We start from the raw sequence: 27,194 nt of genomic DNA, 5'->3' as shown, positions 1-27,194 counted from the left end.
CGGACATTTGGAACAGTTAGCAGGATAAAGTCCAGCGAACGAAGAGAGTACCCACAACATTTCTGAACAATAAAAATGCACAAATAAAAAGGTAGTAAAAACCAAAATGTCTTTGTAAATAAAATAATTCTATGGACACTCCCACGCTGTGCACAATAGGCTGGGGATGAGGTTAATCTGAGTGCGAGGCAATGTTTGATCCGATGTTTCTCCAGCGGAGTAACAAAGCTGTTCCAGTCTCATATTCTTCCTACTTCCTCTTCCCCCTCCCTCCAGGTGCCCATGCTCCGGCCCCTCTGGCTCCTCCCCACTGGCAGATGAGTTGTCAGCTGCTCTGGCGTAGACCCAGCTGCGCTCCAACGGCCAGATAGTCTGCTGGCCCCTCCTCCTTTCCCCGCCCTGCCGGGAGACAGCAAACTACATTACCCAGCATGCCCTCCACTGTGCGGGCGGGCAGTCTGAAGGACCCGGATGTAGCCGAGCTGTTCTTCAAGGAAGACCCTGAGAAACTGTTCTCTGACCTCAGAGAGATAGGTCATGGCAGCTTTGGAGCAGTCTACTTTGTATGTACACACTCAAACATGCAAACGCACACACACACAGATTCCTGTGCTGTAATAGTCCTGCTGTTCCACCTGTGTTCTCTCTGTGTCTAAGGCCTGTGTGTTTACTTTGTCTGTGTTATAAGGCCTGTGTTCATGTTCTCTGCCTGTGTATGTTCCGTGTCTAAGGCCTGTGTGTTCTGTGTCTTAAGGCGCGGGATGTGCGAACTACCGAGGTGGTGGCCATCAAGAAGATGTCCTACAACGGGAAGCAGTCCAACGAGGTGAGACCGACTGCTACACACACACACACTCTCCCCGATAGGTGAGACCGACTGCTACACACACACACACACACACACACACACACACTCCCCGATAGGTGAGAGCGACTGCTACACATCCCCCCCCGTCTTCCTTTAGAAAGTTTATTTAAACAGAAACACATCTGACGGCACACTTGAGAAATGTTACACTGCACCAGATTGAGTACACACACACACACACACTCTCTCTCCGATATAAATATGTGAGCTGAACACATTATCTCCAAGGTCACCCCACTGCTCTCATACACTTTCACTTTGGCCTCGCTCTCCTCGTAATTTCAGATTAGCTGTAATCAGATTACACCTAATCTGTGTAGGAAGAAAAGCACCCCAGTAGACAGACAGACAGACACCATTCCGGATGTGTGTCACGTATGAGAACATACCCTTAATGGAGACTTACAGAATTCTCTGTATATTTTGTGTTCATTCAGAGTTCGATCTGAGTAGTCACTCTGCACCCATCTCAGTTCCCCAGGTGTGTTAGTTGAACCAATAACTCATTTGTAGTTTCACCATGTCTTTCTTTATATGGCTTGTTCTTTTACGCTCTCCCTCCCTCTTTCTCTCACTCTTTCTTTGTTTTTAATGATTCAGCTTTTGGGCCAATACAGGTATTTAAAAAATAAAATAAAACAATATCTCTCTCAGAAATGGCAGGACATCATAAAAGAGGTGAAGTTTCTCCAGAGGATTCAACATCCCAACAGCATAGAGTACAAGGGCTGCTACCTACGAGAACACACAGCATGGGTAAGACACACACACACACACACACACACACACACACACACACACACACACACACAGTGGAGTATGGAGGGCTATTACCTATGAAACCCAGAAAAACACACCCTCACACACATTTTGAGGTTAAAACTCCCAGTGAGATGTTTCAGTAACCTTACCTTCAGGTGTATATCCATGGACCTGTTCTCTTCCTGGATGTGTTCTGTGTGTTTAGCTGGTGATGGAGTACTGTCTGGGCTCCGCTTCTGATGTTCTAGAAGGTAAAACATTCTAGAAACATTAACCTTCCTTTTTGTGTTGTACTACATCGTGGTCAATTTAGACTGTGTTTGACACAATGTGTCTTTTTACAAATTTTTAGCAAATGTTTTCTAAAATATCCTCTCTCACTCATCCTGTAGTTCATAAAAATCCCCTTCAGGAAATGGAGATCGCTGCCATTACCCACGGAGCTTTGCAGGGGTTGGCCTACCTTCACTCCCACAACATGATTCACAGGTGAGACAGAGGAGTATTCAGAAACAAGATTACACCTACTGACCCAGTGGTACGTGTCCATAATGAGATTACACCTACTGACCCAGTGGTACTTGTCCTTAATGAGATTACACCTACTGACCCAGTGGTACTTGTCCATAATGAGATTACACCTACTGACCCAGTGGTACTTGTCCATACCGAGATTACACCTACTGACCCAGTGGTACTTGTCCATAACGAGATTACACCTACTGACCCAGTGGTACTTGTCCATAATGATATTACACCTACTGACCCAGTGGTACTTGTCCATACCGAGATTACACCTACTGACCCAGTGGTACTTGTCCATAACGAGATTACACCTACTGACCCAGTGGTACTTGTCCATAACGAGATTACACCTACTGACCCAGTGGTACTTGTCCATAATGAGATTACACCTACTGACCCAGTGGTACTTGTCCATAACGAGATTACACCTACTGACCCAGTGGTACGTGTCCATAATGAGATTACACCTACTGACCCAGTGGTACTTGTCCATAATGAGATTACACCTACTAACCCAGTGGTACTTGTCCATAATGAGATTACACCTACTGACCCAGTGGTACATGTCCATACCGAGATTACACCTACTGACCCAGTGGTACTTGTCCATACCGAGATTACACCTACTGACCCAGTGGTACTTGTCCATAATGAGATTACACCTACTGACCCAGTGGTACTTGTCCATAACGAGATTACACCTACTGACCCAGTGGTCCTTGTCCATAATGAGATTACACCTACTGACCCAGTGGTACTTGTCCATACCGAGATTACACCTACTGACCCAGTGGTCCTTGTCCATAATGGGATTACACCTACTGACTCAGTGGTGCTTGTCCATAATGAGATTACACCTACTGACCCAGTGGTACATGTCTATACCGAGATTACACCTACTGACCCAGTGGTACTTGTCCATAATGAGATTATACCTACTGACCCAGTGGTACGTGTCCATAATGAGATTACACCTACTGACCCAGTGGTACTTGTCCATACCGAGATTACACCTACTGACCCAGTGGTACTTGTCCATACCGAGATTACACCTACTGACCCAGTGGTACTTGTCCATACCAAGATTACACCTACTGACCCAGTGGTACTTGTCCATACCGAGATTACACCTACTGACCCAGTGGTACTTGTCCATACCGAGATTACACCTACTGACCCAGTGGTACTTGTCCATACCGAGATTACACCTACTGACCCAGTGGTACTTGTCCATACCGAGATTACACCTACTGACCCAGTGGTACTTGTCCATACCGAGATTACACCAACTGACCCAGTGGTACTTGTCCATAATGAGATTACACCTACTGACCCAGTGGTACTTGTCCATAACGAGATTACACCTACTGACCCAGTGGTCCTTGTCCATAATGAGATTACACCTACTGACCCAGTGGTCCTTGTCCATAATGGGATTACACCTACTGACTCAGTGGTACTTGTCCATAATGAGATTAGCATGTGGTCCAAAGTACTGTTTTGAAAATCTCGTTCTCTCTCCCTCTCCATCCCTCTCCCTCTCCAGAGACATCAAGGCTGGTAACATCCTCCTGACGGAGCCAGGACAGGTCAAGCTAGCTGACTTTGGCTCCGCCTCCATTGCCTCGCCAGCCAACTCTTTTGTGGGGACTCCATATTGGTGAGGGACAGCAGAGCCCAACAGTCAGCGGGGTCTACCAGGGGGTGAAGCGTTGACCGTGTGATGACAAGTTTTTATTTCTTGACATGCCTTCTATAGGCTCTACCTGGCATGCCTTCTATAGGCTCTGCCTGGCATGCCTTCTATAGGCTCTGCCTGACATGCCTTCTATAGGCTCTACTTGGCATGCCTTCTATAGGCTCTACCTGGCATGCCTTCTATAGGCTCTACCTGGCATGCCTTCTATAGGCTCTACCTGGCATGCCTTCTATAGGCTCTACCTGGCATGCCTTCTATAGGCTCTACCTGGCATGCCTTCTATAGGCTCTACCTGGCATGCCTTGTATAGGTTCTCCCTGGCATGCCTTCTATAGGCTCTACCTGGCATGCCTTCTATAGGCTCTACCTGGCATGCCTTCTATAGGCTCTACCTGGCATGCCTTCTATAGGCTCTACCTGGCATGCCTTCTATAGGCTCTACCTGACATGCCTTCTATAGGCTCTACCTGGCATGCCTTCTATAGGCTCTACCTGGCATGCCTTCTATAGGCTCTACCTGGCATGCCTTCTATAGGCTCTACCTGACATGCCTTCTATAGGCTCTACCTGGCATGCCTTCTATAGGCTCTACCTGGCATGCCTTCTATAGGCTCTACCTGGCATGCCTTCTATAGGCTCTACCTGGCATGCCTTCTATAGGCTCTACCTGGCAGGCCTTCTATAGGCTCTACCTGGCATGCCTTCTATAGGCTCTACCTGGCATGCCTTCTATAGGCTCTACCTGGCATGCCTTCTATAGGCTCTACCTGGCATGCCTTCTATAGGCTCTACCTGGCATGCCTTCTATAGGCTCTACCTGGCATGCCTTCTATAGGCTCTACCCGACATGCCTTCTATAGGCTCTACCCGACATGCCTTCTATAGGCTCTACCCGACATGCCTTCTATAGGCTCTACCCGGCATGCCTTCTATAGGCTCTACCTGTACCATTATGCACCATCTCTGTTGGCAAAATGTTCAATGATTGTAATTGAGCTCTCTGTCTCTCTCTCTCTCTCTCTCTCCTCTTCACCTCCTCCTTGCTCTTCCCCCTCCCCCTCTCTGTCCAGGATGGCCCCAGAAGTGATCTTGGCCATGGACGAGGGCCAGTATGACGGGAAGGTGGACGTCTGGTCCCTGGGGATCACCTGTGTAGAACTAGGTAGGTAGATGTGTGTGGGTGGTTTTCGATTGTGTATATGTGCAACATACTGTGTGTGTAAACACTGTCTGTGTATGTGACTAATGTGTGTGTAACTCTTGTGTCTTGTGTGCAGCGGAGAGAAAGCCTCCTCTGTTCAATATGAACGCTATGAGTGCCTTATACCACATAGCGCAGAATGAGAGCCCTACGCTGCAGTCCAGCGACTGGTGAGTGTGTTATACACAGACTATCAAACACACACACAAACACACACACCAGAGTTTCCGTTAGCCGTAAAAAAACGTTCAGTGCAGAGAAATCGAATTTGTACCGGCCAATAGTGTGGGCGCGAAAAAGGAATCCCATTGCGGAATATTTGTTGTTGGAATACCAGTTGATGTAAATACATTTGACCGGTCATACTTAACAGTTTATGGGTTCATTTGCATAATTTAGTGGAATTAAATTGGCGTGTGTGTGTGTGTGTGTGTGTGTGTATTCGTTCTATCTTATCACATGTGGAAAATCTGTCAGACTGTGCTTTTATAAGTCCAGTCCTGTTGAGAGAGAGAAAAAAACAAACATTTGGGCCACGATTAAAACTGGTAATTGAAACGCGCTTCCCATTCGCCATTCAAATGCATACTGGAAGGCAGGCTTCATCAGCACGTCACACGCCACTTTGCAATGAGGTGGAGGCGGGGTGCATTTTGAAAACATATACTTGAAAGCTGAACATTTTACAACATATTATTTAAAAAAAAAATTGTTCACCTTTATTTAACTAGGTAGGATGGTTGAAAACAAGTTCTTATTTACAACTGCGACCTGGCCAAGATAAAGCAAAGTAGTGCGACACATACAACAACACAGAGTTACACATGGAATAAACAAACATACAGTCAATAATACAGTAGAGAAATTCTATATACAGTGTGTGCAAATGAGGTAGGATAAAGGGGGTGAGGCAATAAACAGGCCATAGTGGCGAAATTATTACAGTATGGCAAATTAAACACTGGAGTGATAGATGTGCAGAAGATGTGTGTGCAAGTAGTGGTACTGGGGGGGGGGGGGGGCAAAGGAGCAAAATAAATCAAATAAATAACAATATGGTGATGAGGTAGTTGGATGGGCTGTTTACAGATGGGCTATCTACAGGTGCAGTGATGTGTGAGCTGCTCTGACAGCTGGTGCTTAATGCTAGTGAGGGAGATATGAGTCTCCAGCTTCAGTGATTTTTGCAGTTCGTTCCAGTCATTGGCAGCAGAGAACTGGAAGGAAAGGAGGTCAAAGGAGGAATTGGCTTTGGGGATGACCAGTGAAATATACCTGCTGGAGCGTGTGCTGCTATGGTGACCAGTGAAATATACCTGCTGGAGCGTGTGCTGCTATGGTGACCAGTGAAATATACCTGCTGGAGCGTGTGCTGCTATGGTGACCAGTGAAATATACCTGCTGGAGCGTGTGCTGCTATGGTGACCAGTGAAATATACCTGCTGGAGTGTGTGCTGCTATGGTGACCAGTGAAATATACCTGCTGGAGCGTGTGCTGCTATGGTGACCAGTGAAATATACCTGCTGGAGCGTGTGCTGCTATGGTGACCAGTGAAATATACCTGCTGGAGCGTGTGCTGCTATGGTGACCAGTGAGCTAAGTGGTTTTGGCGACAGATATTAATCGAGGGCCAGCCAACGAGAGCATACAGGTCGCAGTGGTGGGTAGTATATGGGGCTTTGGTGACAAAACGGATGGCACTGTGATAGACTGCATCCAATTTGCTGAGTAGAGTGTTGGAGGCTATTTTGTAAATGACATCTAACGATCCTTGACTTCGGCGGACAGTCAGTTTTACGAGGGTATGTTTGGCAGCATGAGTGAAGGATGCTTTGTTGCAAAATAGGAAGCTGATTCTAGATTTAATTTTGGATTGGAGATGCTTAATGTGAGTCTGGAAGGAGAGTTTACAGTCTAACCAGACACCTAGGTATTGCAGTTGTCCACATATTCTAAGTCAGAACCGTCCAGAGTAGTGATGCTGGACGGGTGGGTAGGTGAGGGCAGTGATCGGTTGAAGAGCATGCATTTAGTTTTGCTTGCGTTTAAGAGCAGTCGGAGGCCACGGAAGGAGAGTTGTATGGCATTGAAGCTTGTCTGGAGGTTAGTTAACACCGTGTCCAAAGAAGGGCCAGAAGTATACAGAATGGTATCGTCTGCGGAGAGGTGGATCACAGAATCACCAGCAGCAAGAGCAACATTATTGATGTATACAGAGAAAAGTGTCGGCCTGAGGATTGAATCCTGTGGCACCCCCATAGAGACTGCCAGAGGTCCGGACAACAGGTCCTCTGATTTGATACACTGAACTGTCAGAGAAGTAGTTGGTGAACCAGGCTAGGCAGTCATTTGATAAACCAAGGCTGTTGAGTCTCCCGATAAGAATAAGGTGATTGACAGAGTCGAAAGCCTTGGCCAGGTTGATGAATACAGCTGCACAGTATTGTCTCTTATCAATGGCTGTTATGATATCGTTTAGGACCTTGAGCGTGGCTGAGGTGCACCCGTGACCAGCTCAGAAACCAGATTGCATAGCGGGGAAGGTACGGTGGGATTCGAAATGGTCAGTGATCTGTTTAACTTCTTGGCGCACCAATCCTGTTAGCGGGATCATTTTTGTCAACATCCGCTGAATTGCAGAGTGCCAAATTCAAATTAAATTACTAAAAATATTTAATTTTCATGAAATCACAAGTGCAATATAGCAAAACACAGTTATGGCTTGTTGTTAATCTACCTGGCGTGTCAGATTTTAAAAAAGCTTTACAGCTAAAGCAAACCAAGCTTTTATGTAAGGACATCTCTCTCAGCAGACAAAACATTACAACCAGCTAGCAGCAAAGTAGATTGGTCACGGAAGTCAGAAAAACAATAAAATTAATTGCTTACCTTTGATGATCTTCAGATGTTTGCACTCACGAGACTCCCAGTTACACAATACATGTTCAATAAAGATTATTTTTATATCCAAAATACCTCCATTTGGTTGGCGCGTTTAGTTGAGTAATCCACAGACTCGAGCGGTCACGACGGGGCAGACGAAAATTTCAAATAGTATCCGTAAAATTCGTAGAAACATGTCAAACATTTTTTATAATCAATCCTCAGGTTGTTTTTACAATAAATAATCGATAATATTTCAACTCGACCATAGCTTTTTCAATAGGAGAGAGAGCGAGAAAATGTCTGCTCCAAGCTGTTGCGCATGCAAAACTCTGCTGGCACCCAGCCATCCACTGACGCAATGTGATCGCTCTTGCTCATTTTTCAGAATAAAAGGCTGAAACTATGTCTAAAGACTGTTCACACCATGTGGAAGCCATAGGGAAAGGAATATGGTTGATATCCCTTTAAATGGAGGGAAGGCACGCAATGGAACAGGGAGCTTTCAAAATAAGAGGCACTTCCTAGTTGGATTATCCTCAGGTTTTCGCCTGCAATATCAGTTATGTTATACTCGCATACAATATTTTGACAGTTTTGGAAACTTTAGAGTTTTCTATCCTAATCTGACAATTATATGCAATTTAATTTGGGTACGTTTTTCATCCAAACATCAAAATACTGCCCCCTACATTCAACAGGTTAACTTGGCTTTCGAAGACTTTAGAAAGGCAGGGTAGGATAGATATAGGTCTGTAGCAGTTTGGGTCTACAGTGTCTCCTCCTTTGAAGAGGGGGATGACCGTGGCAGCTTTCCAATCTTTAGGGATCTCAGACAATACGAAAGAGAGGTTGAGCAAGCTAGTAATAGGGGTTGCAAAAAAATTTGGGGGATAAATTTAGGAAGAGAGGGTCCAGATTGTCTAGCTCGGCTGATTTGTAGGGTCCAGATTTTGCAGCTCTTTTCGAACATCAGCTATCTGGATTTGGGTGAAGGAGAAATGGGGGAGGCTTGTGCAAGTTGCGGTGAGGGGTGCAGGGCTGTTGACCGGGGTCGGGGTAGCTAGGTGGAAAGCATGGCCAGCCGTAGAAAAATGCTTATTGAAATTCTCAATTTGCGCAGATTTATCGGTGGTGAGTGTTTCCTAGCCTTAGTGCAGTGGGCAGCTGGGAGGAGGTGCACTTATTCTCCATGGGCTTTACAGTGTCCCAGAACTTTTTGGAGTTTGTGTTACAGGATGCAAATTTCTGTTTGAAAACGCTAGCCTTTGCTTTCCTAACTGCCTGTGTATATTGGTTCCTAACTTCCCTGAATAGTTGCTTATAGCGGGGGCAATTCAATGCTAATGCAGTACGCCTCAGGATGTTTTTGTGCTGGTCAAGGGCAGTCAGGTCTGGAGTGAACCAAGGGCTTTATCTGTTCCTGGGTTTAAATTTTTTGAATGGTGCATGCTTATGTTAGACGGTGAGGAAAGCACTTTTTTAAAGAACAACCAGGTGTCCTCTACTGACGGAATGAGGTCAATATCCTTCCAGGATACCCGGGCCAGGTCGATTAGAAAGGCCTTCTCGCTGAAGTGTTTTAGGGAGCGTTTGACAGTGATGAGGGGTGGTTGCTTGACCGCAGACCCATTACGGACGCAGGCAATGAGGCAGTGATTGCTGAGATCCTGGTTGAAAACAGCAGAGATGTATTTGGAAGGCAGGTTGGTTAGGATGATATCTATGAGGGTGCCCGTGTTTACAGATTTGGGGTTGTACCTGGTGGGTTCCTTGATAATTTGTGTGATATTGAGAGCATCAAGCTTAGATTGTAGGATGGCAAGGGTGTTAAGCATGTCCCAGTTTAGGTCACCTAACAGCATGAGCTCTGAAGATAGATGGGGGGCAATCAATTCACATATTGTGTCCAGGGCACACCTGGGGGCAGAGGGTGGTCTATAGCAAGCGGCAACGTTAAGAGACTTGTTTCTGGAAAGGTTAATTTTTAGAAGTAGAAGCTCAAATTGTTTGGGCTCAGACCTGGATAGTAAGACAGAACTCTGCAGGCTATCCCTGCAGTAGATTGCAACTCCGCCCCCTTTGGCATCTTGTCGGAAAATGTTATAGTTAGGGATGGAAATTTCAGGGTTTTTGGTGGGCTTCCTAAGCCAAGATTCAGACATGACATCCAGGTTGGCAGAGTGTGCTAGGGCAGTGAATAAAGGCTTTTACGGTTACAGAAGTCAACAAATGATAGCGCCTGGGAAATGGGAGTGGAGCTAGGCACTGCAGGGTCTGGATTAACCTCCACATCACCAGAGGAACAGAGGAGGAGTAGGATAATGGTCGGCTAAAGGCTAACAGAACTGGTCGTCTAGTACGTTCAGAACAGAGTAAAAGGAGCAGGTTTCTGGGCACGGTATAATAGATTCAAGGCATAATGTACAGACAAAGGTATGGTAGGATGTGAATACAGTGGGGGTAAACCTGTGCATAGAGTGACGATGAAAGAGATTTATTGTCTCGAATATCATTTAAACCAGGTGATGTCACCCCATGTGTGGGAGGTGGAACTAAAGTGTTAATGTTACGGATGATGCAAATTTTTGGTTCCTGCACAGGAACCAAATCAGCGGAAATTTCAGAGCGCCACTCGTAGTACTCGATAAAACTCAAACTTTCATTAAAACACACATGCAAGGTACTCAATTAAAGCTACACTCGTTGTGAATCTAGCCAACATGTCAGATTTGTAAAATGCTTTTCGCCGAAAGCATGAGAAGCTATTATCTGATAGCATGCACCCCCCAAAATACCTGAACGAGACCTAAACAAAAGATTTTGCGGTAGCCGGCGCTACACAAAACGCAGAAATAAAATATAAAACATTCATTACCTTTGACGAGCTTCTTTGTTGGCACTCCTATATGTCCCATAAACATCACAATTGGGTCTTTTTCCCGATTAAATCCGTCAAAGTATGCCCAAAATGTCCATTTATGAAGGCCGTCTGATCCAAGGAAAATTCACCTTTACACGACGCAACGTCACTTTTTAAAGTTAACAAAGTTGCCTATAAACTTTTACAAATCACTTCAAACTACTTTTGTAAACCAACTTTAGGTATTAATAAACGCTAATAATCGATAAAATTGATCACGGGGCGATCTGTATTCGATAGCAGCAAGTCTTGAAATCATCGTCCATTTTTTTCACTTTCATAATTTCCTGGGTGCACCCCAAGACAGGAAGTGCCTATACGTCATCCCACCAAGGATAAACGTGCAAAGAAATGCCAGTATTGGCGACATCGTGTGGAAGCTGTAGGTGTTGTAAACGGAACCTCATCTATTTTCTATCGCCTTAGACAATTCAAAGACTGGCGGATGAATATTTGTTTTGTGTTTTTGGTGAACAGTTTTCCCTGGGATTTTTACTCCTGAACACGTTCTGTTATAGCCGCAGACATGATTTAACCAGTTTTAGAAACTTCAGAGAGTTTTCTATACACACATACGTATTATATGCATATACTATATTCCTGGCATGAGTAGCAGGACGTTGAAATGTTGCGCGATTTGTAAAAAAAAAGTTGCGAAAATTTGCAGCATCCTTAACAGGTTTTAACTAAGGCGTATTGAGCAGGGCTAGAGGTTCTACAGTGAAATAAGGCAACAATTGCTAACCAAAACAGCAATGGACAAGGCATATTGGTTTTAGGGAGAGGCATGCGTAGCCGAGTGATCATAGGAGTCCAGTGAGTGGCTTCAGGCAGCTAGCGGGCCGTGGCTAGCAAGCTAGCGGAAGGGTCTTTGAGGGAAGTCGTGACGGAACGAAGTCTGTTTTGGCCCCCTCGTGCAGTTACGTCGGCAGACGGATCAGCAGGGCTCCGTGTGGTAAACCAGGCCAATTGGCAAAATAGGTATAGTGGCCAAAGAATTTGTACAATGGGCCTCTTAAGCTAACAGTCCAATGTGCTCTAGACAGCTAGCAGGCCACGGCTAGCGGTATGGCATTCAGGGGATGTCGCAACGGAGGAGCCAGTTGAAAAATCCCCCTCGGGCAGAATTACGTCGGTAGTCCGGTCCAATTGGCAAAATAGGTATTGTAGCCCAAGGAGTGGCTGATGGGCCTCTTCTGCTAGGACCACCTCCCGGCTAGCTGATCGGCCTAGCAATGGCTAATAGACTACTAGCTAGTAGCCAGTTAGCTTTTGATGGTTGTTCCAGTTTATAAGTATACAAAATAGCAGATCCGTACCACATTGGGTGAGGCGGGTTGCAGGAGAGTATGTTCAGTTCGTAGATGGAAAGTAATATTGAAATATATACAAGGTTTTCAAGGAATAACTATTTACACGGGACAGGACGGGGCATGTTTTATGAGGCATGTTTTACCTTGCTTCAAAGTAGCCTAAAGGCAAAATCAGTGGAGGCAATTATCTGATAGGCTTGTCTGAAGACAGGCCATTGAAACCAGTAAGCTATTTCTCTTGTGTTCTATTGGTTTGTAACTTTCTTTCATTGTCCATTAGCCATATTCACATTCCCGCGTAGCATAACGTCTTGGCGCATTGCTGCCCTAATAATGTGAAGAAATAACAGTTTATCAACATTTTAAGCTAAACGGTCTAATATGTTGCATGAGCCTCATTGCTTTTGAATGTTTTTTTAAAATGTAGCCTAGACCTACTGGTTGTATGAATTTGGGATCTATTGTCCCACAACTGTCCCAGAGTCTGTTTCGGCTATTTCTTTCTCGACAAGCTGACCAATAGAATAGGTACACTGTTCTACTGTGGGGGATAGTAGATTGACATAGGCAGCGCGTCCATAAGGCTTAGGGAAGCTTTCGCTAAGTGAATTGAATTAAATTGCCAAAACGATATAGCCTACTGTCTATACAGAAATAAATGAAATCATTCAGAATAGGCTACTAAAGCATGATTTGGCCAAAGAGGATCATTTAGCTTCCCCTAGCTGTAAAAAAAATGATAAGTTGTGGATCGTTTTAAATCGCATTGCCTACGGTCGGGAAAGAAAAGCAGCGCGTGCTGCAAATACCAAATAGACGAGTTGAGTTGTGACTGTCAGTGAAAAGTAGAGGGGCCCTGCCAGGCATATCGCTACATTTCTAAATGAAATCGTGAGAAAACATAGTTTGGAAAACAAATGACTGTTGTAAAGCAAATAAAAGACTCTAACCTGTCTTTATATTTATCCAAATTCTCAACTTAATTGAGCGAACAACAGTAGTCCTATATGCTAGCTTATTGGCACCAGCAGAGAGCATCGGCCGTATCCCCAGTGAGTGGGCACTGAGCATGTTCACTCTTTTTCATCGTTGCCAATTATGTTTGTTTCTGGACAATACTTTCCTCCTCCAGTTTAGATGGATGTCATTTTCTATGTTTCTCCCCTTCTCTGAGGCCTATTTATATGGACAGCGTTGATGTTATTGATCTGTCATTGTCAGCAGAGTAGGCTACCCTGTCATTTGTCATATTAAGAAAAGATTCAGCTGATGTCTCCAGTCATACAAAGTGTAGTAGAATTGTATGAAATGTGTTTTCCCGTGCAAAGAAAGAAGAAACATGTCTGATATGGCCTATAGCCCAGGCCTCTACTCTATACGCCACTCAGCCACGCATTGAACGGTCTTTTTTGAGAACAGTGATTCAGTTGTATTATAAACCTAAATCATGACTAGCCAATCTACTCATCACATTCTGAATAGTGGACTGTCTTACATCAGTCTCTGCAAAAGTGATGATGCATGTGATGATTCCTTGATGTCCCCAGTCCACCTGGCCGTGCCGCTGCTCCAGTTTCAACTGTTCTGCCTTATTATTATTCAACCATGCTGGTCATTTATTAACATTTGAACATCTTGGCCATGTTCTGTTATAATCTCCACCCGGCACAGCCAGAAGAGGACTGGCCACCCCACATAGCCTGGTTCCTCTCTAGGTTTCTTCCTAGGTTTTGGCCTTTCTAGGGAGTTTATCCTAGCCACCGTGCTTCTACACCTGCATTGCTTGCTGTTTGGGGTTTTAGGCTGGTTTTCTGTACAGCACTTTGAGATATCAGCTGATGTACGAAGGGCTATATAAATAAATTGGATTTGATTTGGAATGCTTTATTTTAAAGGTGCATTCACGGTGAACATTTGCTTCCCCCAGACTTAACTCACACGAGCTCGTATGCCTTGGCTCGTGATTTAGCTGTTCGTTACTCATCTTGTTGTCTAAGGAAAAGTAAAGGTGGACAGTTCTTCTAAGGTCTTCAATGTGAGCGGTAAAGAAGGACACGTCGTTGCATCCTCCACGTTCTGTTCGGATGAATTACCATGATCAAAATGTGATTTCTGTCATTCTGAGCACCGTGGGTGGACTCCCTAATCAGGGACCCAATACGTACGGGGTCCGGTACATTTCTTAAATGTCCGGTGCCACATTTTCATAACGGAAAACCTGAGAGAGACACACACACACACACAACTCCAGGTAATTTCATAAGGATATAGCATTTTATTGTAGAGCTATAGCTATTACGCATTAGGGCTAACATAGGTGACGGATTTTACTGTTACTTCAATGTAATTGTGACAATGTTTTTTTTTCTTCACTTGATCTTTATCCCTCCCTCCTTCCCTCCTTCCCTCCCTCTCTCTATGCAGGACGGATTACTTTAGAAACTTTGTTGATTCCTGCCTTCAGAAAATCCCCCAGGATAGACCCAAGTCTGACCATCTACTAAACGTGAGAACACTTAAAAAAAAAAAAATAATAATAAATTGACATGAAGATTTTAGGTTTTTGGGTTTTTTCACCATATAGTCCTCTTTTAAAATAACCAATCTCAGTCCTCTTTAAAGTGAACTCGGGGGTTAAAAATAAAAAAAGCTATAGAACTGTTCTCTTTATATTCACAAAATAGTTTACTTCACCGATTTTTGTGGACCGAGTACTTGTTGCATTCACATCACTATGTTTAAAAACGAACCAAGATATTCACTCAATGCACTTTGGGGTTTTTACAAAGTGCAGGACGAGCCATTCCATCAGAATCTGTTCTCGGACAGCTAGATATATATATATATATATATATATATATATATTTTGCTCAAAAAAATAAAGGGAACACTTAAACAACACAATGTAACTCCAAGTCAATCACACTTCTGTGAAATCAAACTGTCCACTTAGGAAGCAACACTGACTGACAATAAATTTCACATGCTGTTGTGCAAATGGAATAAACAGGTGGAAATTATAGGCAATTAGCAAGACACCCCCAATAAAGGAGTGGTTCTGCAGGTGGTGACCAGACCACTTCTCAGTTCCTATGCTTCCTGGCTGATGTTTTGGTCACTTTTGAATGCTGGCGGTGCTTTCACTTTAGTGGTAGCATGAGACGGAGTCTACAACCCACACAAGTGGCTCAGGTAGTGCAGCTCACCCAGGATGGCACATCAATGCGAGCTGTGGCAAGAAGGTTTGCTGTGTCTGTCAGCGTAGTGTCCAGAGCATGGAGGCGCGACCAGGAGACAGGCCACTACATCATGAGACGTGGAGGAGGACGTAGGAGGGCAACAACCCAGTAGCAGGACCGCTACCTCCGCCTTTGTGCAAGGAGGAGCACTGCCAGAGCCCTGCAAAATGACCTCCAGCAGGCCACAAATGTGCATGTGTCTGCTCAAACGGTCAGAAACCGACTCCATGAGAGATAAAAAAGAAAAAATATAAAGAAAAAAGTATTTAATATTTTTTTTTCATTCATTCAGATCTAGGATGTGTTATTATAGTGTTCCCTTTTATTTTTTTGAGCAGTGTATACAGTGGGGCAAAAAAGTATTTAGTCAGCCACCAATTGTGCAAGTTCTCCCACTTAACAAGATGAGAGAGGTCTGTAATTTTCATCATAGGTACACTTCAACTATGAAAGAAAGAATGAGGAAAAAAATCCAGAAAATCACATTGTAGGATTTTTAACCTCTCTGATCTCCCCATCCCGGATCCGGGATTGTGAATACAGACTCAAGCTCATTACCATAACTCAACGTTAACTATTCATGAAAATCGCAAATGAAATGAAATGAATCTATTTGCTCTCAAGCTTAACAACACTGTCATCTCAGATTTTCAAAATATGCTTCTCAACCATTGCAAAACAAGCATTTGTGTAACAGTATTGATGGCTAACGTAGCATTTAGCGTAGCATTTAGCGTTAGCATTCAGCAGGTAACATTTACACAAAAAAACAGAAAAGCATTCAAATAAAATAATTTACCTTTGAAGAACTTCAGATGTTTTCAATGAGGAGACTCTCAGATAGCAAATGTTCAGTTTTTCCTGAAAGATTATTTGTTTAGGACAAATTGCTCCGTTTTCTGCGTCACGTTTAGCTACGAAAAAACCCCTGTATCCAGGATTGTGTAAATCTATCAGCAAGCTCATTAGCATAACACAACGTTAACTATTCATGAAAATGGCAAATGAAATGAAATGAATCTATTTGCTCTCAAGATTAGCCTTTTGTTAACAACACTGTCATCTCAGATTTTCAAAATATGCTTTTGAACCATAGCTAAACAAGCATTTGTGTAAGAGTATTGATAGCCTAGCATTGCATTAAGCCTAGCATTTAGCATGCAACATTTTCCACAAAAACCATAAAAGCATTCAAATAAAATCATTTACCTTTGAAGAACTTCAGATGTTTTCAATGAGGAGACTCTGTTAGATAGCAAATGTTCCGTTTTTACAAAAAATATTATTTGTGTAGGAGAAACCGCTCCGTTTTGTTCATCACGTTTGGGTAAGAAGAAAAAAAAAAAGAAGTAATTAAAACGCAAACTTTTTTCCAAATTAACTCCATAATATCGACAGAAACATGGCAAACGATGTTTAGAATCAATCCTCAAGGTGTTTTTCACATATCTATCGACGATAAAATCCATCGTGGCAGTTTACATTCAATTCTGAAGAAATGGAACGCGCATGGACCTACAGATTACGCACACAGGACACCGGGCGGGACACCGGGTAAATGTAGTCTCTTATGGTCAATCTTCCAATGATATGCCTACAAACACGTCACAATGCTGCAGACAACTCGGGGAATAGACAGAAAGCGCAGGCTCATTCCTGGCGCATTCACAGCCATATAAGGAGACATTGGAACACAGCACCTTAAGAATCCGGGGCATTTCCTGTATGAAACTTCATCTTGGTTTCGCCTGTTGCATTAGTTCTGGGGCACGCACAGATAATATCTTTGCAGTTTTGGAGACGTCAGAGTTGTGTCTTTCCAAGGCTGTCAATTCCATGCATAGTCGAGCATCTTTTCGTGACAAAATATTGCGCTTAAAACGGGCACGTCTTTTTATCCAATAATGACACAGCGCCCCTATAGGTTCAACAGGTTAATACATTTATTTGCAAATTATGGTGGAAAATAAGTATTTGGTCACCTACAAACAAGCAAGATTTCTGGCTCTCACAGACCTGTAACTTCTTCTTTAAGAAGCTCCTCTGTCCTCCACTCGTTACCTGTATTAATGGCACCTGTTTGAACTTGTTATCAGTATAAAAGACACCTGTCCACAACCTCAAACAGTCACACTCAACTCCACTATGGCCAAGACCAAAGAGCTGTCAAAGGACACCAGAAACAAAATTGTAGACCTACACCAGGCTGGGAAGACTGAATCTGCAATAGGTAAGCAGCTTGGTTTGAAGAAATCAACTGTGGGAGCAATTATTGGGAAATAGAAGACATACAAGACCACTGATAATCTCCCTCGATCTGGGGCTCCACGCAAGATCTCACCCCGTGGAGTCAAAATGATCACAAGAACGGTGAGCAGAAATCCTAGATCCACACGGGGGGACCTAGTGAATGACCTGCAGAGAGCTGGGACCAAAGTAACAAAGCCTACCATCAGTAACACACTACGCTGCCAGGGACTCAAATCCTGCAGTGCCAGACGTGTCCCCCTACTTAAGCCAGTACATGTCCAGGCCCGTCTGAAGTTTGCTAGAGAGCATTTGGAGAATGTCATATGGTCAGATGAAACCAAAATATAACTTTTTGGTAAAAATTCAACTCGTCGTGTTTGGAGGACAAAGAATGCTGAGTTGCATCCAAAGAACACCATACCTACTGTGAAGCATGGGGGTGGAAACATCATGCTTTGGGGCTGTTTTTCTGCAAAGGGACCAGGACGACTGATCCGTGTAAAGGAAAGAATGAATGGAGCCATGTATCGTGAGATTTTGAATGAAAACCTCCTTCCATCAGCAAGGGCATTAAAGATGACACGTGGCTGCGATTTTCAGCATGACAATGATCCCAAACACACCGCCCGGGCAACGAAGGAGTGGCTTCGTAAGAAGCATTTCAAGGTCCTGGAGTGACCTAGCCAGTCTCCAGATCTCAATCCCATAGAAAATTTTGGAGGGAGTTGAAAGTCCTTGTTGCCCAGCAACAGCCCAAAAACATCACGGCTCTAGTGGAAATCTGCATGGAGGAATGGGCCAAAATACCATCAACAGTGTGTGAAAACCTTGTGAAGACTTACAGAAAACTTTTGACCTCTGTCATTGCCAACAAAGGGTATATAACAAAGTATTGAGAAACTTTTGTTATTGACCAAATACTTATTTTTCACCACAATTTGCAAATAAATTCATAAAAAAATCCTACAATGTGATTTTCTGTATTTTCTTTCTCATTTTGTCTGTCATAGTTGAAGTGTACCTATGATGAACATTACAGGCCTCTCATCCTTTTTAAGTGGGAGAACTTGCACAATTGGTGGCTGACTAAATACTTTTTTGCCCCACTGTGTGTGTATATATACACCTAAAAAATTATATTTAACCTTTATTTAACTAGGCAAGTCAGTTCAGAACAAATTCTTATTTATAATGACGGCCTACACCGGCCAAACCCAGACAACGCTGGGCTAATTGTGCTCCACCCTATGGGACTCCCAATCACGACTGGTTGTGATACAGCCAATTTACATTTTGGAATCTTATAGATTGCAATTGGTTAAAATATGAGACAAAAGTCTTCTGAGTGGCGCAGTGGTGAAAGGCACTGCATCGTAGTACTGGCTGTGCCACTAAAGATTCTGGGTTCAATTCCAGGCTCTGTCGCAGCCGGAAGCGACCGGGAGACCCATTGGTCGGTGCACAATTGGCCCAGCATCGTGTCCTTGTCCCATCGCGCACTAGCGGATCCTGTGGCGGGCCGAGCGCAGTGCACGCGGACACGGTCGCCAGGTGTACCGTGTTTCCTCCGACACATTGGTGCAGCTGGCTTCCTGGTTAAGTGGGCATTGTGTCAAGAAGCAGTGCGGCTTGGTTGTGTTCGTATGGGAGTTACAGCAATGAGACAAGACTGTAACTACCAATTTGGATTCCACGAAATTGGGGGGAAAAAGACGTAAAACAACAAATAATAATAATCGGTTCAAAATATGAGACATAATAAATGTAATCAGAAGATACTATTAACATGTAAATATTATTGGTAACAGAATAAATAGCAGAAGAGTGAACTGCAGATTGAATAATGAATTTATACACCCAATATAGGCGACTGCCCCTTTAAGAGCGAGAATTGTTCCCAGCCTATAGATTACGGTCTCCTCTCTATTCAAACCCCTCTATGGAATATACCACTAACTTAACACCCAGCCTATAGATCACATATTGCAAACACATAATCTGAACAAAAAAAATAGTCCACGCATATTTTGGCATTTCTGTGCATCCTTGACAATTGCCAATCAATATCCAACGACTGCACACATTTTCTTTCTGCAAACATGCACACCATCTTCTCTCTCCTATGGCACCAATGTGAGGGGTTATGGCAGGGGAAACGGTGTAGCAGTAGTCTAGTGTGAGGGGTTATGTCAGTAGTCTAGTGTGAGGGGTTATGTCAGTAGTCTAGTGTGAGGGGTTATGTCAGGGGAAACGGTGTAGCGGTAGTCTAGTGGGAGGGGTTATGTCAGTAGTCTAGTGGGAGGGGTTATGTCAGTAGTCTAGTGGGAGGGGTTATGTCAGTAGTCTAGTGGGAGGGGTTATGTCAGTAGTCTAGTGGGAGGGGTTATGTCAGTAGTCTAGTGGGAGGGGTTATGTCAGTAGTCTAGTGGGAGGGGTTATGTCAGTAGTCTAGTGGGAGGGGTTATGTCAGTAGTCTAGTGGGAGGGGTTATGTCAGTAGTCTAGTGGGAGGGGTTATGTCAGTAGTCTAGTGGGAGGGGTTATAGCAGGGGAAACGGTGTCGCAGTAGTCTAGTGTGTCGCGCAGGAATAATGACAAGCAAACCTGGGAAGCTTTGCGTTCACATTGCCCTAAAAAAAAGAGACCGCACCGCAGAATTCAAGCGAACTGAACTCCGACCACCTCTCGATCTCAGTTCGGTTTGTTTCGGGGTTCTTTTGAGAGGTCTCAGTTCCAATCGCACCGAGTTCACTAAAATTGTCTGAAAGGCACGACGTGTGAAAACGCCCTAAAAATAATGCTATGTAAATGTCAACTGGTGAACTGAATAGGCTTGAATTAATAAATTAACTTTACCCCGTCCTTCCCCTCCTTCACACTTTCCCTCCCTCCCTCACTCTCCTCCCCCTGTAGCATGCGTTTGTCCAACGAGAGCGTCCAGACTCTGTTCTGATGGATCTGATCCTGAGGACCAAAGAGGCGGTCAGGGAGCTGGACAACCTGCAGTACCGTAAGATGAAGAAGATCCTGTTCCAGGAGGCTCACAACGGACCACAGGCTGAGACACAGGATGGAGACGAGGTGTGTTTGGTGGTGAAGGGGAAGAGGATGTGTGTGTGTGTGTGTGTGTGTGTGGGGTAGTTTGCATGTAATCTTCAGTACCAATCAGAGCAGAGGTAGCAGCCAGGGGATGAAACTGAACATACTATCTGACCACTCTCTGTTTTCCTATTTGTGAGGCTGTCTGTCTCCCTCCCCCTCTCTCTCTCTCTCTCTCTGTCTGTCTGTCTGTCTCTCTCTTGCTGTCTGTTTCTCTCTCACTGTCTGGGTGTGTAATCTCTCTCTATGTCTGGATGTCTCTCTCTCTGTCTGGGTGTGTCTAGGAGGTGGAGCACGGTGCAGGTCGTACAGACACAGTGAACAGTGTGGGCAGTAACCAGTCCATCCCCAGTATGTCTATCAGCTCCCAGAGCAGCTCAGTCAACAGTCTGAATGAAGCGGCACAGGACGACCGCAGTGAACTGGACCTGATGGAGGGAGACCACACGGTCATGTCCAACAGCTCTGTCATACACCTCAAACTGGTGGGGCTACACACTGAAGTGATGATGGCCGAGAAGCCGCTGTTTTGGAGGATATATTGGCATGGGTGTTAGGCCCGAGACTAAGCGACCCCGTGCCAATATATACTCCAAACAACGGCTTCGAAGGCATTATCACTTTTATACATTGGGTTACCAACATATTCAAATGATTGACATACTTTAATTTAAAAACTTTATTTTGATATATTTATTCATACTATTTCCTCCTTCCGTGAGATATACAGTACCAGTCAAAAGTTTAGACACACCTATTCATTCAATGGTTCTTATTTATTTGTACTATTTTCTACATTGTAAAATAATAGTGAAGAAATCAGAACTATGAAATAATACATATGGAATCATGTAGTAACCCAAAAAGTGTTAAATAAATAAAAATATATTTTATATTTGAGGTTCTTCAAAGTATCCACCCTTTGCCTTGATGACAGTTTTACACGCTCTTGGCATTCTCTCAACCAGCTTCATGAGGTTGTCGTCTGGAATGCATTTCGATTAACAGGTGTGCCTTGTTAAAAGTTAATTTGTTGAATTTCTTTCCTTCTTAATGTGTTTGAGCCAATCAGTTGGGTTGTGACAAGGTAGGGGTGGTATACAGAAGATGGCCCTATTTGGTAAATGACCAAGAACATATTATGGCAAGAACAGCTCAAATAAGCAAAGAGAAACGCCAGTCCATCATTACTTTAAGACATGAAGGTCAGTCAATCTTGAAAATGTCAAGAACTTTAAAGGTTTCTTTAATTACAGTCACAAAAACCATCAAGCGCTATGAGGAAACTGGCTCTCATGAGGACCGCCACAGGAAAGGAAGACTCAGAGTTACCTCTGCTGCAGAGGACAAGTTCATTAGAGTTACCAGCCTCAGAAATTGCAGCCCAAATGAATGCTTCAGAGAATTAAAGTAACGGACACATCTCAACATAAACATTTTTGGTTCCAACCTCCGTGTCTTTGTGAGACGCAGATTAGGTGAACGGATGATCTCTGCATGTGTGGTTCCCACCGTGAAGCATGGAGGAGGAAGTGTGATGGTGTGAGGGTGCTTTGCTGATCATACCGTCTGATTTATTTAGAATTCAAGGCACACTTAACCAGCATGGCTACCACAGCATTCTACAGCGATACGCCATCCCATCTGGTTTGCGCTTAGTGTGACTATCATTTGTTTTTCAACAGGGCAATGACCCAAAACACACCTCCAGGCCTTGTAATGGCTATTTGACCAAGAAGGAGCGTGATAGAATGCTGCATCAGATGACCTGGCCTCCACAATCACCCGACCTCAATCCAATTGAGATGGTTTGGGATGAGTTGGACCGCAGAGTGACGGAAAAGCAGCCAACAAGTGCTCAGCATATGTGTGAACTCCTTCAGGACTGTTTGAAAAGTGTTCCAGGTGAAGCTGGTTGAGAGGATGGCTAGAGTGTGCAAAGCTGTCATCATGGCAAAGGATGGCTACTTGATTCTAAAATATATTTTCATTTCTTTAACACATGTTTTTGGTTACTACATGATTCCGTATGTGTTATTTCATAGTTTTGATGTCTTCACTATTATTCTACAATGTAGAAAATAGTAGTAAAATAGAAAATAATAGTCTTTTTGTTCTGTATCTATGGACGTGACCCAGTCGTTCAGTCTTTTTGTTCTGTATCTATGGACGTGACCCAGTCGTTCGTTCGTAACGTTCTTATCCCTTGCTAGCTAGCCAACTACGGCTTAGTCACGTCAAACATTGCAGCCAGAATAACAACAGCAGTGCAGCCAGAATAACAACAGCAGTGCAGCCAGAATAACAACAGCAGTGCAGCCAGAATAACAACAGCAGTGCAGCCAGAATAACAACAGCAGCGCAGCCAGAATAACAACAGCAGTGCAGCCAGAATAACAACAGCAGTGCAGCCAGAATAACAACAGCAGCGCAGCCAGAATAACAACAGCAGCGCAGCCAGAATAACAACAGCAGCGCAGCCAGAATAACAACAGCAGCGCAGCCAGAATAACAACAGCAGCGCAGCCAGAATAACAACAGCAGCGCAGCCAGAATAACAACAGCAGTGCAGCCAGAATAACAACAGTAGCTGTATTTGCATTTGTTTAAGCTGTTGTCTAGTGACATTTATTTGGACACATCCATTACAATATGCTAATGATGTGCGATTTCACCTGGCATAGAAAATGTGCTCTCTCTCGTCAGGACAGTGTTGTTCAGAGGAGCTAGCCAACAACACAGCTAACACAATGACTAAAAACTGAAGCTGGGAAGACTGCTAACTATCTGCATTTTGTTTAGTTTTACCTGTTTTCTGTTAACATTTCTTTGTATATGTCCATAAAAACAATGATGAATTCGTCTGGCTGAGAAAAGCTTCCTGTCTATCTCATCCCGACTACCAACACATTCATTACTATGGGACCGCTGAGGATGGAATTTTGGCAGTGAAGCCATGTTGCAAATGTCAGAAAGACAGACGGCAAGGTTTATACAAATCTCCGCTGTTGAAAACTAAATGTTAGTCTAAAAGAAATCTGAGATAATGGCCAGATGCTTCTTATAGTGGAGATCAAGTTTATAAATTGCCTGGCTGGGCTGTTGAGACAGTGGGTTAAGCAGTCCGATGGAACAGAGTAAATAGGCATTTTAATGTCATAGATTTAGCCAGTGGTAACTTGTGGAATAGACACCGTCTGGAATGCGGTTTTAACCAATCGTCCAGGATTAGACCCACACGTTGTATAAACTGCTATACATACCATACATACACACCTTGATACACACCGCTATATTTTATATATATATATATATATATACACACACACACACACACTGCATGTACACATGATGTTGATAATGATGACAATGCCTTGGCCAGGAGGAAGAGGAGGGTTACCATGGTGACCCAGAGGTGCAGGGCCATCCCACCGAGCCCCCGGCCGCTCAACCCCCAAGGAAACACTACAGAGAACGCAACAGAGAACACTTTGCTACCATACGCACTGCCTCACTGGTGAGAACACACACCCCTACATGCACTGCCTCACTGGTGAGAACACACACACTGCCTCACTGGTGAGAACACACACACACACACACTGCCTCACTGGTGAGAACACACACACACTCTGCCTCACTGGTGAGAACACACACACACTCTGCCTCACTGGTGAGAACACACACACTGCCTCACTGGTGAGAACACACACACACACTGCCTCACTGGTGAGAACACACACACACACACACACTGCCTCACTGGTGAGAACACACACACACACTGCCTCACTGGTGAGAACACACACACACACACTGCCTCACTGGTGAGAACACACACACACACACTGCCTCACTGGTGAGAACACACACACACACACACACTGCCTCACTGGTGAGAACACACACACACACTGCCTCACTGGTGAGAACACACACTGCCTCACTGGTGAGACGTCTCTCTTTTATTCTGTTATTTTAATCTCTTTTTGAAACTCTTTCTCTAAATTCCAAAAACCACTCAAGTCCTTCAACAGGTGACACTATAGCAGAGACTATCACAATAGTAAGTTAACAGAACTCTCTACCTTTCTCTCTCTTTCTCGCTCTCTCGCTCTCTCTCTCCCGCTTTCTCTCTCGCTCTCGCTTTCTCTCTCGCTCTCGCCTTCTCTCTCGCTGTCGCTCTCGCTCGCTCTCTCTCCCCCCCAGGTGACTCGTGAGATGCAGGAGCACGAGCAGGACAGTGAGCTGAGGGAGCAGATGTCTGGCTATAAGAGGATGAGGCGGCAGCACCAGAAGCATCTGATGGGTCTGGAGAACAAGCTGAAGGCTGAGATGGATGAGCATCGGCTCCGTCTGGACAAAGAGCTGGAGAGCCAGAGGAACAGCTTCGCCCAGGAGATAGAGAAACTGGTCAAGAGACACCAGGCTGCTATGGAGAAAGATGTAAGGAGATAAGAGACACACACACACACAGAGAGATATATATATATATATCTATAATGACGCACACGATTGATGTGTATATAATGGCTTGATGGCTGACTGTTTTGTAGCCATTGCCAGCCATATTTGTGCTCCCCTTTGCCAGCCATATTTGTGCCTTTATCAATGTGTACTTTTGTTTTTTGCCAAGTATATTTTATTACAGTGACCTTAATGCATACGTTTACGCAATCCAGGGTTTATACTGTATACTTCATTAATACACACACACACACACACACACACACGGAGACAGACCTACACACACAGAGACCGAGAGATAGATCGATACACACACACCACCGTTCAAAAGTTTCGGGTCACTTAGAAATGTCCTAATTTTTTAAAGAAAAGCTAACTTTTTAACATCAAATTGATCAGAAATTCAGTGTAGGCATTGTTAATGTTGTAAATGACTATTGTAGCTGGAAACGGCTGATAAAAAAAAAAGAAGGAATATCTACATAGGCGTAGAGAGGCCCATTATCAGCAACCATCACTCCTGTGTTCCAATGGCACTAGATGTTAGCTAATCCAAGTTTATCATTTTTATAGGCTAATTGATCATTAGAAAAACCTTTTGCAATTATGTTAGCACAGCTGAAACTGTTGTGCTGATTTTAAAGAAGCAATAAAACTGTCCTTCTATAGACTAGTTGAGTATCTGGAGCATCAGCATTTGTGGGTTCGATTACAGGCTCAAAATGGCCAGAAACAAAATAACTTACTTCTGAAACTCGGCAGTCTATTCTTGGTCTGAGAAAGGAAGGCTATTCTATGCGATAAATTGCCAAGAAACTGAAGATCTCCTACAACGCTGTGTACTACTCCCTTCACAGAACAGCGCAAACTGGCTCTAACCAGAATAGAAAGAGTGGGAGGCCCTGTTGCACAACTGAGCAAGAGGACAAGTACATCAGTGTCTAGTTTGAGAAACAGACGCCTAACAAGTCCTCAACTGGCAGCTTCATTAAATAGTACCCGCAAACACCCGTCTCAACATCAACAGTGAAGAGGCAACTCTGGGATGCTGGCCTTCTAGGCAGAGTTGCAAAGAAAAAGCCATATTTAGACTGGCCAATAAAAAGAAAAGATTGAGATGGGTAAAGGAACACCGACATTGGACAGAGGAACTCTGCCTAGAAGGCCAGCATCCCAGAGTCTCCTCTTCACTGTTGACGTTGAGACTGGAATGTGTCCCTGAACAAAGGGGGGGTCAAAATCAAAAGTAACAGTCAGTATCTGGTGTGGCCACCAGCTGCATTAAGTACTGCAGTGCGTCTCCTCCTCATGGACTGCACCAGATTTACCAGTTATTGCTGTGAGATGTTACCCCACTCTTCTACCAAGGCACCTGCAAGTTCCCGGACATTTCTGGGGGCAATGGCCCTCACCCTCCGATCCAACAGGTCCCAGATGTGCTCAATGGGTTGGGATCCAGGTTCTTCATTGGCCATGAACACTGACATTCCTGTCTTGCGGGAAGATACGCACAGGACAAGCTGGTGGCATTGTCATGTCAGAATGAGCCTGCAAGAAGGGTACCACATGAGGGAGGAGGATGTCTTCCCTGTAACGCACAGCATTGAGATTGCCTGCAATGACAACAAGCTCAGTCCGATGATGATGTGACATACCGCCCCAGACCATGTTGGACTCTCCACCTCCAAATTCGATCCCGCTCCAGAGTACAGGCCTCGGTGTAACGCTCATTCCTTTGACGTTAAACGCGAACCCGACCATCCCCCTGGTGAAACAAAATCACTACTTGTCAGTGAAGAGCACTTTTTGCCAGTCCTGTCTGGTCCAGCGATGGTGGGTTTGTGCCCATAGTCGACGTTGTTGCCGGTGTTGTCTGGTGAGGACCTGCCTTACAAATAGGCCTACAAGCCCTCAGTCCAGCCTCTCTCAGCCTATTGCGGACAGTCTGAGCACTGATGGAGGGAT

At 44.3% G+C, this 27,194-nt stretch overlaps 1 protein-coding gene across 2 annotated transcripts in view; it reads left to right on the top strand.

Moving 5' to 3' along the window:
* Nucleotides 1–27,194, top strand: part of LOC139388041 (serine/threonine-protein kinase TAO1-like) — a 52,221-nt gene that overhangs the window by 13,338 nt on the left and 11,689 nt on the right. For both annotated transcript variants that reach the window (XM_071134539.1, XM_071134540.1), the window contains 13 exons: nucleotides 277–563; nucleotides 755–826; nucleotides 1,523–1,624; nucleotides 1,836–1,881; nucleotides 2,023–2,119; nucleotides 3,702–3,815; nucleotides 4,925–5,016; nucleotides 5,132–5,225; nucleotides 14,600–14,681; nucleotides 20,577–20,744; nucleotides 21,047–21,247; nucleotides 24,145–24,279; nucleotides 24,972–25,208. In XM_071134539.1, the coding sequence (XP_070990640.1) occupies nucleotides 432–563; nucleotides 755–826; nucleotides 1,523–1,624; nucleotides 1,836–1,881; nucleotides 2,023–2,119; nucleotides 3,702–3,815; nucleotides 4,925–5,016; nucleotides 5,132–5,225; nucleotides 14,600–14,681; nucleotides 20,577–20,744; nucleotides 21,047–21,247; nucleotides 24,145–24,279; nucleotides 24,972–25,208 (1,572 nt within the window). In that variant the 5' untranslated portion in view covers nucleotides 277–431. The remainder of the gene's footprint in view (nucleotides 1–276; nucleotides 564–754; nucleotides 827–1,522; nucleotides 1,625–1,835; nucleotides 1,882–2,022; nucleotides 2,120–3,701; nucleotides 3,816–4,924; nucleotides 5,017–5,131; nucleotides 5,226–14,599; nucleotides 14,682–20,576; nucleotides 20,745–21,046; nucleotides 21,248–24,144; nucleotides 24,280–24,971; nucleotides 25,209–27,194) is intronic.

Source organism: Oncorhynchus clarkii, chromosome 29 (assembly GCF_045791955.1).
Source record: "Oncorhynchus clarkii lewisi isolate Uvic-CL-2024 chromosome 29, UVic_Ocla_1.0, whole genome shotgun sequence".
Classification (NCBI taxonomy): Eukaryota; Metazoa; Chordata; class Actinopteri; order Salmoniformes; family Salmonidae; genus Oncorhynchus; species Oncorhynchus clarkii.
The sequence above is the reverse complement of the archived record's forward strand: the minus strand, read 5'-3'. Positions and strand labels throughout refer to the sequence as shown.